General features: G+C 57.1%; 2 protein-coding genes across 2 annotated transcripts; both read right to left on the reverse strand.

Annotated features, from left to right (window-relative positions):
* Positions 1 to 616: 616 nt before the first annotated feature.
* On the reverse strand, positions 617 to 3,180 carry LOC138107181 (acrosin-like). Its single transcript, XM_069008472.1, has 5 exons — positions 3,110 to 3,180; positions 2,586 to 2,828; positions 2,006 to 2,271; positions 1,592 to 1,737; positions 617 to 1,129 (listed from the first exon to the last, which is right to left on the reverse strand). The coding sequence occupies exons 1-5, from the start codon at positions 3,178 to 3,180 to the stop codon at positions 617 to 619; spliced, it is 1,239 nt and encodes a 412-aa protein (XP_068864573.1).
* A 3,735-nt stretch (positions 3,181 to 6,915) lies between these two features.
* On the reverse strand, positions 6,916 to 9,121 carry LOC138107182 (acrosin-like). Its single transcript, XM_069008473.1, has 5 exons — positions 9,051 to 9,121; positions 8,536 to 8,769; positions 7,967 to 8,232; positions 7,563 to 7,708; positions 6,916 to 7,101 (listed from the first exon to the last, which is right to left on the reverse strand). Exons 1-5 carry the CDS (start codon positions 9,119 to 9,121, stop codon positions 6,916 to 6,918), a joined length of 903 nt encoding a protein of 300 aa, XP_068864574.1.
* Between the last annotated feature and the right edge of the window lie 893 nt (positions 9,122 to 10,014).

The raw sequence follows: 10,014 nt of genomic DNA on the forward strand, positions 1-10,014 counted from the left end.
TGACCCCAGCCCTTCCTTTGAGTATCTCTGAAGTGTGACCACCTGGCACATCAATGTCCCTTTAGTACTCATGAAATCTGGCTCTGCCTAGGGCACTGGCACTCCTGTCAGGAGCCAGCAGTTTCCCTGGTCAGGTGTTTCCCAGGTCTGGTGTTCCCTTAGCCCAGGCTCACACCGGGCCCTAATGCCCAGCCCATGTGCCTTTGAGCACCACCCCCAAGGTGTCTGCTCTTTTCCTATCCTCTTGCTAGGCTTGATGTACCAGGTTCCTGCAGCCCATGGTGGCTGAGAGCACTCTCCTCTCTGCCCAGGCACTTGGGAGCTCTTTGGAGCCACTCTGTCCCTTTGTGCCCAATGGCTCCTTCTGCAGGTGCTGAGCGTGGCAGTCCTTGCTTTGCCCAGGAGTTGGAATTGCACTGAAAAGATGGCTCCCTGTGACCATAGGCAACTTTACTTCAGGTAAGTCAACCATGTTGTCTGCCTGTACACAGAAGAGTGTGGGCAGGACAGAGCAGGTTTATGACACTGAGGCTGCCTTTGGATCCGCAGGCATTGCCCCAGCAGGAAATGGTTGCTGTGCACTGCAGCAAGCTCTGGATGTTGCCTGTCCTGCTGCTTAAGATGTGTTTTGCCCAAGAATCTGCTGGAGGAGTTGCTTCACTTGAGTAAAGAATTCCACCAGAATTTTCATGGGAAATGGGCAGGAGTTAACTTTGCCCAATGTTGTTGTAATTGGCCTTGGTTTTGGAGAGGAGGTTGCTCTCGACCATGGCTTTTGAGAGGCAGTTGGCCTTGGACACGACTTTTGAGACACAGGTAGTCTTCGACGCAACTTTTCAGAGAGGGGTGGTCTTGGCCATGGCTTCTGAGAGGGTTGTGGGATGGTAATATAATGAGACCAGGGGTGTGAAATGGTCAAAAAATTACTACACGCCCGTGATGTTGGAGAAGAACTTCCATCTGGGCTCAGGCTCATCTGGAATAGGATCCAGTCATAGAAGAACTGAGTGGAGATGTAGACTCCAGGACGCCTTGCTCTGGCACAGCCTTTCCCCCAGCTGGTCACTCCAATGACCCACCAGTAGTCAGCGTTGTTGTCTTGGCACATGAGAGGACCACCGCTGTCACCCTGCAGGGGAGCAGACAGGATTAAGGTGGTGTTGGGTGGTCCCTGTCAGCACTGGGGCTGTCTCCTTGTCTCCCACAGCCCCTGCCAGAACTGCATTTTGGGCAGAGCCAGGCTCTGCTCAGGGACTGGAGCATCCAGAAACCCATCTGCAAGAGGCTTGGGGTCCTGTAAGGGTAGTGCTCTCTGTCCTCTCTGCACAGGCCTCCTGGATGTGCAGAGGATGGATATTTGGCACCTGGACCTCTGGGTTGCCAAGAACACTAGCTGGGCTTTCTGGCACAAGGGGGGCCCTGGGCAAGCAGGTGTGGCTGGGGAGTGTGCGGGAAGCCCCCACAGCGGTGGGGAGCCGGGGCTGGGAGGGGACTGAGTGGCCGGGCAGAGCAGGCCCTGGGCTGTGTTGGGGCGGTGCTGCCCGGGCTGCCCGCGCTGCTGGGGGCTGAGTGGCTCGTGGCTCACTCCTACCTGGCAGGTGTCGATGGTGCCCTGTGGGTAACCAGCACACAGGTTGTGGGTGTGGATGTCCCCTGCGTACCAGCGGCTGCTGTTGCAGAGCTTGGTATTGATGAGCTGGACCTTGGCCTCCTGGAGGCGATCACTTGATTTTTGAGCTGTGAGCAGAGCAAGAAATGAGCCCCAAGCAGCTCCTTGCCTGTTCTCCTCCCCTTTCTTGGACAGGGTCCCCTTCCCTAGGGCTTCCTTTGCCTCTGAAGAGGCACTGGAGTGCTGTGTCTCTGCTGCCTGCCTTTGGGGACCAGACCAGGTCCATCTCTGCAGAGGCGTATGTTCCACAGCCTGACTTTGGCCTCTGTTGTGGGGAAGCCCAAGCTGCGTCCCCAGTGTGCTGAGCTGGCTCAGGAGTCTCTCTTGGGAACTCACCTCTTGGAGCAGTGGCACCCCAGCCAGCAATCCAGCAGTTCTGCAGCTCTGACACTCTCAGCGTGGCGTCGGGCACACAGGCCAGCTGGATGTAGGGGCTGCACTGGACAGGATGGTCCAATTCCAGCAGGGCAATATCGTAGCTCAAGTCATCAGGATTGTACGCTTGGTGCACGAGCAGCTGCTTGACGTTGCGCACTTCTGCACCAGGGCCCGGCTGAGTCAACTGGGTGGCCCCAATCACCACATACACCATGCTGATTTTCCTGGAAAGCAGATGGAGAGAGGGCTGAGAGGGAGCAGAGCCATGCACCACAGCAGCCCAGCAGCTGCCAGACCACTGCATGGCATGGGAGAGAGGGAGCAGTGCTCTGGCAGGTGTGAGTGCCCTCCCAAACCTTGGGGTGGGGGAATGTTGATCTGTAGGCTGCTAGGGAGCCTTGGCATCAGCCCAGGCTTCTCCTGAGCAGCATGGCAGTGGGGATGACTGAGAGGAAAGGGGTTGGGAGTAGCAGGGGGTGCTGCACACAGGGCACCTGCTGGTGTAGTAGAGATGTCCCCATTCCCTGCTCCTCCTTACCTGATGGGGTCGAAGCAGTGGGCTGCTGTGAGGACCCACTGAGTGCTGATGAGGGACCCTCCACACAGATGCCTTAAGTCTGGCATCCATGGATGCTGGATGCTGACAATCCAGGGCCAGGCTCCTGGCAGGGCATTCGCGCCACCCACAACACGTGTCATGTCATAGCCATAAGCCACGTTGCCATAGAAATAAGGCATGAGGCCATAGTCAGATTCCACAGCTCGGAGCCCGCAGGTCCCTCTGCAAGCAGAAAGTCATTTCCATGCTGCTCCATGGCCTGCTGTGGCTCAGGCTGAAGCTCAGCCCTCTGCCCTCCCCACAAGGGCTTGCACGCACAGCAGCCCAGGGAAGCCCATGGGGTGTGCGTCTGTCCGTGCCAGCACCTGGCTGCTGGCAAGGAGCTGAGGCTTCCCCATGGCGGGTGGGAAGCTGTGGCCCGGCCATGGGGGACAGGCAGGGCCCCCTCCAGGGAAGGCCCCAAGTGTTGGCCTGGCTCCCTCCCAGGGCCTGGGGCCACTTACCCACAGTTGTCCCATGTGCCGTGCGCCAGCCCGGCAGCGGTCAGCAGGACGAGGAGGCCGAGCCGATTCATGGCTGCCTGAGGCACGTGTCAGCTGCAAGCACTGAGGGATCCGTGCAGCAGCACAGCCACAGCCGCAGTGCCCGCAGCAGCCGCGCTGCCCGTGGTGCCCTCGGCCCTGGGGCTGATGTCACAGAGGGCTGGGTTCCGTGTCCTGGGCACTGCGGCCTGTGGCCCGGGGGCCCGCTGGGGGAGGGGCAACATCGAATGGAGGAGCCATAGAATGGTTTGGGCTGGAAGGGACCTTGGAGATCATCCAGCTCTGATCCACTGCCATCGGCAGGGAGGGATATTTTGCACAAGATCCAGTTTCCCACAGTGTGCACAGCCTGGCTCAGAAGCTGTCCTTGAACACTTTGAGGGATTGGGCATTGAAGTACTAAGTCCTGATCAAGAGGCCCTGACCAAGGCAGGAGCAACTAGCCATGACCAAATTCGGCCTCTAGATGGGCTTTCCAACCAAAGGTTATCTAAATCTGCTTACTGGAGAAACACAGATTTGCCTTTCCATACTTAAAAAGTAGATAAGGCCACATCTGGCCTTGTTTTGGGGTTGTAGGATCACAGAGAACTCCCTTGGTTCCTCCTGAAGCCCTCCCAGGCCTCAGGAGCATCCCAATAGAATAATGAAACCAGATGTTCCTGTACACAGAAGTTTTGGTATCTTGTTTATTCAAGAGTGTAAAAACGGGACCCTCTCACAGCACGGTCAGAAGCCTCATTGCCTGTAGGTGGAGGCACCTGCAGGATTTCCCAGTTGCCAGGGGTGGTTCCCAGTCCTTCACTGTGACAGTGGCTTCCCCCAGTTGATGGGCCGGCCTGGATGATGGTCAAGGATTAGGGTAACTGGTGATGTGTCTTCCTTCATCACTGTAGGCAGTCTTTTGTAGTAATGATTGCATGCATTGCCTAGCTTATCCTTTTGTCAATGTTTGCTGATGATTTGATGTACTGCTCACCTATCCTTTTGCAATTCTTTGCAGTTTTGAATTATGGCAAATGACACTCCTGAAGTTGGTGTCTGTGTCTTCTGTGCTGGCCCTGCCTACATGAAAAACAGGCATCCACCCTGCTCTGGGAAACCCATGCCAGTGTCTCAGCCGCGTCACCATCAAGAATTCCTTCCCAATAGCTCATCACAAGCTACCCTCGGTCACTGTCATGCCACTGCCCCATGTCCTATCAGTGCCTGCCCTTGGAAGAAGGCTCTCTGCAGCTTTCTTTAGGCCCCTCTTCTTGCAGGATGAGGCTGGGCAGTCCCCGGGGCAGGCAGCTGCTGAGGAACCCATTTGGGGCAGGGAGCTGGGTGTGCCGCTGCAGTGCCAGCTGCAGGATGAGCTCTGGCTGGGGGGAGCCCGGGACCAGGGGCCGTGAGCTGCCCAGCCTTTGCATAACCGAGGGCACGGGGAGCTGAGGTGCTGGCCAGGGATTTGAATGGACACTGAGAGCTGCAGCAGGAGCTGGTGGCTCTTTATGGAATGAGACATCTGCGAGTCTGCTGGGGAAATCCCGGGGCTGAACGGGTATGGAAACCTGCTTGGACTGGGTGAGAGTGGCGTGTCTAGGGAATCAAACGGGGCACACATTGGCTCGCTGGAGCTGGCCATGCCTCCAGAATGGTCACACAGGGGAGGGGAGTTCCCTCAGCACTTTGGCAGCCCAGATGGAACCATAGAGAAGTACGCTTAGAGCTGCCCTCATCCAAATATCCAACTGCTGGCAGCAGGTGAGCTCTCCTGGGATCTTTAGAGCAGGAAGGAGCCACATAGGCAGTGTTACAATTCCATGAGCAGATTCCATGTAAATTATAAGGGTGGATTTGAGCCTCTCTATTTGTGTGGTATTTGGTGCAGATTTGGTGAAATCACTGGTACCATGTGGAGCATGGGTGCGCCGCATGATCAGCATAAGGTGGTCACAGAAGAGTTATGGAGGCCCCTGTAAGTTGTGAGGTGGAGGGGCTGGAGTCTCTGCTAGGACGCTCGAGTCTCTGCTTAAAGGCCTTTGGAGACAGGCACAGGGAGAGCCTTGTGTCCATCGTGGCACAGAATGGGTGCTAGAGTCCTGGGCATGCACACAGAAGGGAGTGGAAGTCCCTTCTTGGCATGCAAAAAGGGGTTTCACGTGCCTCGAGGTGTTTGATGTGATGGGAAATATCCCTGGTTTAGGTGAGGGGATGTCTGAGGCCGAGGTGGTGCTAAACTGGGGGAAATCGTTATGGGCAGCAGGATTCTGCCAAGACAGTGCCATAAGGTTGTGCCAGGGTGATCGGGCTGCTCTAAGCTGGTCTGCTCACTGGGCAGGGTAATGGCCATGCCCAAGCCTGAGTGACACTCTTGTGGTCAGCATCTTTAGTGAGCAGGCAGCCCCTGACTTCAGGAAATATTTGAAGAAACTTCTGCCAGGGTGCCAGGGACCAGTAGAGATGTGGGGCAGTTGTTCTCAGCACAGCCCGTACTGATTGACACAAAGGGAAGAGTGCCACCCGCCGTGAGACAGGACTCCACTGGCCTGGAAGCCAAGAAGAGTATCCAAAAGCAGATGGAGCGGCACCTAGCCCGAGGCACTTTGAAGCATTCCATTAGATGAAGAAAGTCAACATTCACTTGCCTTCACCTGGAAAACACAGCCACTGCCTTCAACAAGTCTTCCCCACGGCATTCCAGGATCCTCTCCCATTTCTTCCCCACCCCCCACTATCAAAGTTCGATTGAAAGGGTATAAAATTAGGGGGTGAATTTGTACAGTTTGGAGATGATTTCTTGATTAGCGAGTCGAGATAAGAAGGTTCTTGCCCATCCTGTGGTGATGATGTGCAGCACTCAGGCACACAAGCACACCAAGCTGCAGTTTCAGTCTGTGCAGCTGGCTCTCTGATTGCCCCTTCTCTCCATTTGCCAGGCTTATACAGCCCTCTCATCTTCCTCGACTCCTCCCTTTCTCTGCCCTTGTCTCCTCCCAAATCTGGAGCCAAGCTGAGGGATCTTTTCCCCCTGGCTCCCAGGCTGGCCCCTCCTGTGAACAGACTTGGTGTTGCAGCTGCTGTTGGCCCACTCACCCTGGCCTCCCATGGCATTCCTGGGGTGCTCTCCTACTGTTCCTGCCAGGTTCCTCTCCCCAGAATGACCCCAGCCCTTCCTTTGAGTATCTCTGAAGTGTGACCACCTGGCACATCAATGCCCCTTTAGTACTCATGAAATCTGGCTCTGCCTAGGGCACTGGCACTCCTGTCAGGAGCCAGCAGTTTCCCTGGTCAGGTGTTTCCCAGGTGTGGTGTTCCCTTAGCCCAGGCTCATACCCTGGGCCCTAATGCCCAGCCCATGTGCCTTTGAGCACCACTCCCAAGGTGTCTGCTCTTTTCCTATCCTCTTGCTAGGCTTGATGTACCAGGATCCTGCAGCCCATGGTGGCTGAGAGCACTCTCCTCTCTGCCCAGGCACTTGGGAGCTCTTTGGAGCCACTCTGTCCCTTTGTGCCCAATGGCTCCTTCTGCAGGTGCTGAGCGTGGCAGTCCTTGCCTTGCCCAGGAGTTGGAATTGCACTGAAAAGATGGTTCCCTGTGAACAAACGTAACTTTATTTCAACAACTAAATCAACTCCAGTGTTTGCATGCACACAGGAGAGGAATAAGCACGGGACAGAGCAGGTTTATGACACTGAGGCTGCCTTTGGATCCGCAGGCATTGCCCCAGCAGGAAATGGTTGCTGTGCAATGCACCATGCTCTGGATGCTGCCTGTCCTGCTGCTCAAGAAGCACTTTTAGCTGCCTTTGCACCCATCTGGACCTCGATCCAGTTATAGAAGTACTGAGTGGAGGTGTAGACTCCGGGCTGCTGTGCTCTGGCACAGCCTTCTCCCCAGCTGGTCACTCCGATGACCCACCAGTAGTCAGCGTTGTTGTCTTGGCACATGAGAGGACCACCGCTGTCACCCTGCAGGGGAGCAGACAGGATTAAGGTGGTGTTGGGTGGTCCCTGTCAGCACTGGGGCTGTCTCCTTGTCTCCCACAGCCCCTGCCAGAGCTGCATTCTGGGCAGAGCAAGGCTCTGCTCAGGGACTGGAGCATCCAGAATCTTGGCTGTGAGCGGCTTGGTGTCCTGTAAAGTAGTGCTCTCTGTCCTCTCTGCACAGGGCTCCTGGATGTGCAGAGGATGGATATTTGGCACCTGGATCTCTGGGTTGCCAAGAACACTAGCTGGGCTTTCTGGCACAAGGGCGGCCCTGGGCAAGCAGGTGTGGCTGGGGAGTGTGCGGGAAGCCCCCACAGCGGTGGGGAGCCGGGGCTGGGAGGGGACTGAGTGGCCGGGCAGAGCAGGCCCTGGGCTGTGTTGGGGCGGTGCTGCCCGGGCTGCCCGCGCTGCTGGGGGCTGAGTGGCTCGTGGCTCGCTCCTACCTGGCAGGCGTCGATGGTGCCCTGTGGGTAACCAGCACACAGGTTGTAGGGGTGGACGTCGCCAGCGTACCAGCGGCTGCTGTTGCAGAGCTTGGTATCGATGAGCTGGACCTTGGCCTCCTGGAGGCGATCACTTGAATCTTGAGCTGTGAGCAGAACAAGGAATAAGCTCCAAGCAGCTCCTTGCCGGTTCTACTACCGCTGTGTGGGGGATCCCCTTCCCTAGGGCTTGCTTTGCCTCTGCAGAGGCTCTGTGTCTCTGCTGCCTGCCTTTGGGGACCAGACCAGGTCCATCTCTGCAGAGGCGTATGTCCCACAGCCTGACTTTGGCCTCTGTTGTGGGGAAGCCCAAGCTGTGTCCCCAGTGTGCTGAGCTGGCTCAGGAATCCCTCTTGGGAACTCACATCTTGCAGTGACGGCACCCCAGCCAGCAATCCAGCAGTTCTGCAGCTCTGACACTCTCAGCGTGGCGTCGGGCACACAGGCCAGCTGGATGTAGGGGCTGCACTGGACAGGATGGTCCAATTCCAGCAGGGCAATATCGTAGCTCAAGTCGGCACGTTTGTAGTACCGGTGTATCAGCAGCTGCTTGACATTGCGCACTACTACCCCTGGGCCCGGCTGGGTGAACTGGGTGGCCCCAAGCACCACGTACAGGGTACTGACATTACTGGAAAGCAGATGGAGAGAGGGCTGAGAGGGAGCAGAGCCATGCACCACAGCAGCCCAGCAGCTGCCAGACCTCTGCGTGGCATGGCAGTGCTCTGGCAGGAGTGAGTGCCCTCCCACGCCTTAGGGTGAGGGAATGTTGAGCTGGAAGCTACTAGGAAGCCTTGGCATCAGCCCAGGCTTCTCTTCAGCAGTGTGGCAGCTGGGCTGACTGAGAGCAAAGGGGATGGGAGTAGCAGGTGGTGCTGCTGACAGGGCACCTGCTGGTGGTGTGGCGATGTCCCCATTCCCTGCTCCTCCTTACTTATACTTGTTGAAGCAGTGGGCTGCTGTGAGGACCCACTGAGTGCTGATGAGGGAGCCTCCACACCAGTGGCCCAGGTCTGGTGCCCAGGGATGCTGGATGCTGACGATCCAGGGCCAGGATGCGTCCATGGCACCTGTGCCACCCACGATGCGTGTCAGGCCATAGTCATAAACCATGTTGCCGTAGTAATAATTTGTGGGCTGGTAGGTAGCTCGGTGCCCGCAGGTCCCTCTGCAAGCAGAAAGTCATTTCCATGCTGCTCCATGGCCTGCTGTGGCTCAGGCTGAAGCTCAGCCCTCTGCCCTCCCCACAAGGGCTTGCACGCACAGCAGCCCAGGGAAGCCCATGGGGTGTGCGTCTGTCCGTGCCAGCACCTGGCTGCTGGCAAGGAGCTGAGGCTTCCCCATGGCGGGTGGGAAGCTGTGGCCCGGCCATGGGGGACAGGCAGGGCCCCCTCCAGGGAAGGCCCCAAGTGTTGGCCTGGCTCCCTCCCAGGGCCTGGGGCCACTTACCCACAGTTGTCCCATGTGCCGTGCGCCAGCCCGGCAGCGGTCAGCAGGACGAGGAGGCCGAGCCGATTCATGGCTGCCTGAGGCACGTGTCAGCTGCAAGCACTGAGGGATCCGTGCAGCAGCACAGCCACAGCCGCAGTGCCCGCAGCAGCCGCGCTGCCCGTGGTGCCCTCGGCCCTGGGGCTGATGTCACAGAGGGCTGGGTTCCGTGTCCTGGGCACTGCGGCCTGTGGCCCGGGGGCCCGCTGGGGGAGGGGCAACATCGAATGGAGGAGCCATAGAATGGTTTGGGCTGGAAGGGACCTTGGAGATCATTGAGGTCTGACCCCCTGCCATGGGCAGGGAGGGATATTTTGCACGAGATCCAGTTTCCCACAGTGTGCACAGCCTGGCTCAGAAGCTGTCCTTGAACACTTTGAGGGATTGGGCATTGAAGTACTAAGTCCTGATCAAGAGGCCCTGACCAAGGCAGGAGCAACTAGCCTTGACCAAAAGTCGGCCTCTAGATGGACTTTCCAACCAAAGGTTATCTAAATCTGCTTACTGGAGAAACATGGATTTGCCTTTCCATATTTAGAAACTGGATAAGGCCACATCTGGCCTTGTTTTGGGGGTGTAGGGTCACAGAGAACTCCCTTGGTTCCTCCTGAAGCCCTCCCAGGCCTCAGGAGCATCCCAATAGAATAATGAAACCAGATGTTCCTGTACACAGAAGTTTTGGTATCTTGTTTATTCAAGAGTGTAAAAACGGGACCCTCTCACAGCACGGTCAGAAGCCTCATTGCCTGTAGGTGGAGGCACCTGCAGGATTTCCCAGTTGCCAGGGGTGGTTCCCCAGTCCTTCACTGTGACAGTGGCTTCCCCCAGTTGATGGGCAGGCCTGGATGATGGTCAAGGATTAGGGTAACTGGTGATGTGTCTTCCTTCATCACTGTAGGCAGTCTTTTGTAGTAATGATTGCATG

This window comes from Aphelocoma coerulescens, chromosome 3 (genome assembly GCF_041296385.1).
Source record: "Aphelocoma coerulescens isolate FSJ_1873_10779 chromosome 3, UR_Acoe_1.0, whole genome shotgun sequence".
NCBI lineage: Eukaryota > Metazoa > Chordata > Aves > Passeriformes > Corvidae > Aphelocoma > Aphelocoma coerulescens.

Bases quoted from the DNA above. Each gene is read 5' to 3' on its own strand.
- LOC138107182 (XM_069008473.1), bottom strand. From the start codon at position 9,121: ATGAATCGGCTCGGCCTCCTCGTCCTGCTGACCGCTGCCGGGCTGGCG. The intron at 8,770-9,050 runs GTAAGTGGCCCC...TTCTGCTTGCAG, and splicing joins GGCACATGGGACAACTGTGG to AGGGACCTGCGGGCACCGAG. The intron at 7,102-7,562 runs GTAGGAGCGAGC...GCTCCCCTGCAG, and splicing joins GCACCATCGACGCCTGCCAG to GGTGACAGCGGTGGTCCTCT.
- LOC138107181 (XM_069008472.1), bottom strand. From the start codon at position 3,180: ATGAATCGGCTCGGCCTCCTCGTCCTGCTGACCGCTGCCGGGCTGGCG. The intron at 1,738-2,005 runs GTGAGTTCCCAA...CTCTGCTCACAG, and splicing joins GGGTGCCACTGCTCCAAGAG to CTCAAAAATCAAGTGATCGC. The intron at 1,130-1,591 runs GTAGGAGTGAGC...GCTCCCCTGCAG, and splicing joins GCACCATCGACACCTGCCAG to GGTGACAGCGGTGGTCCTCT.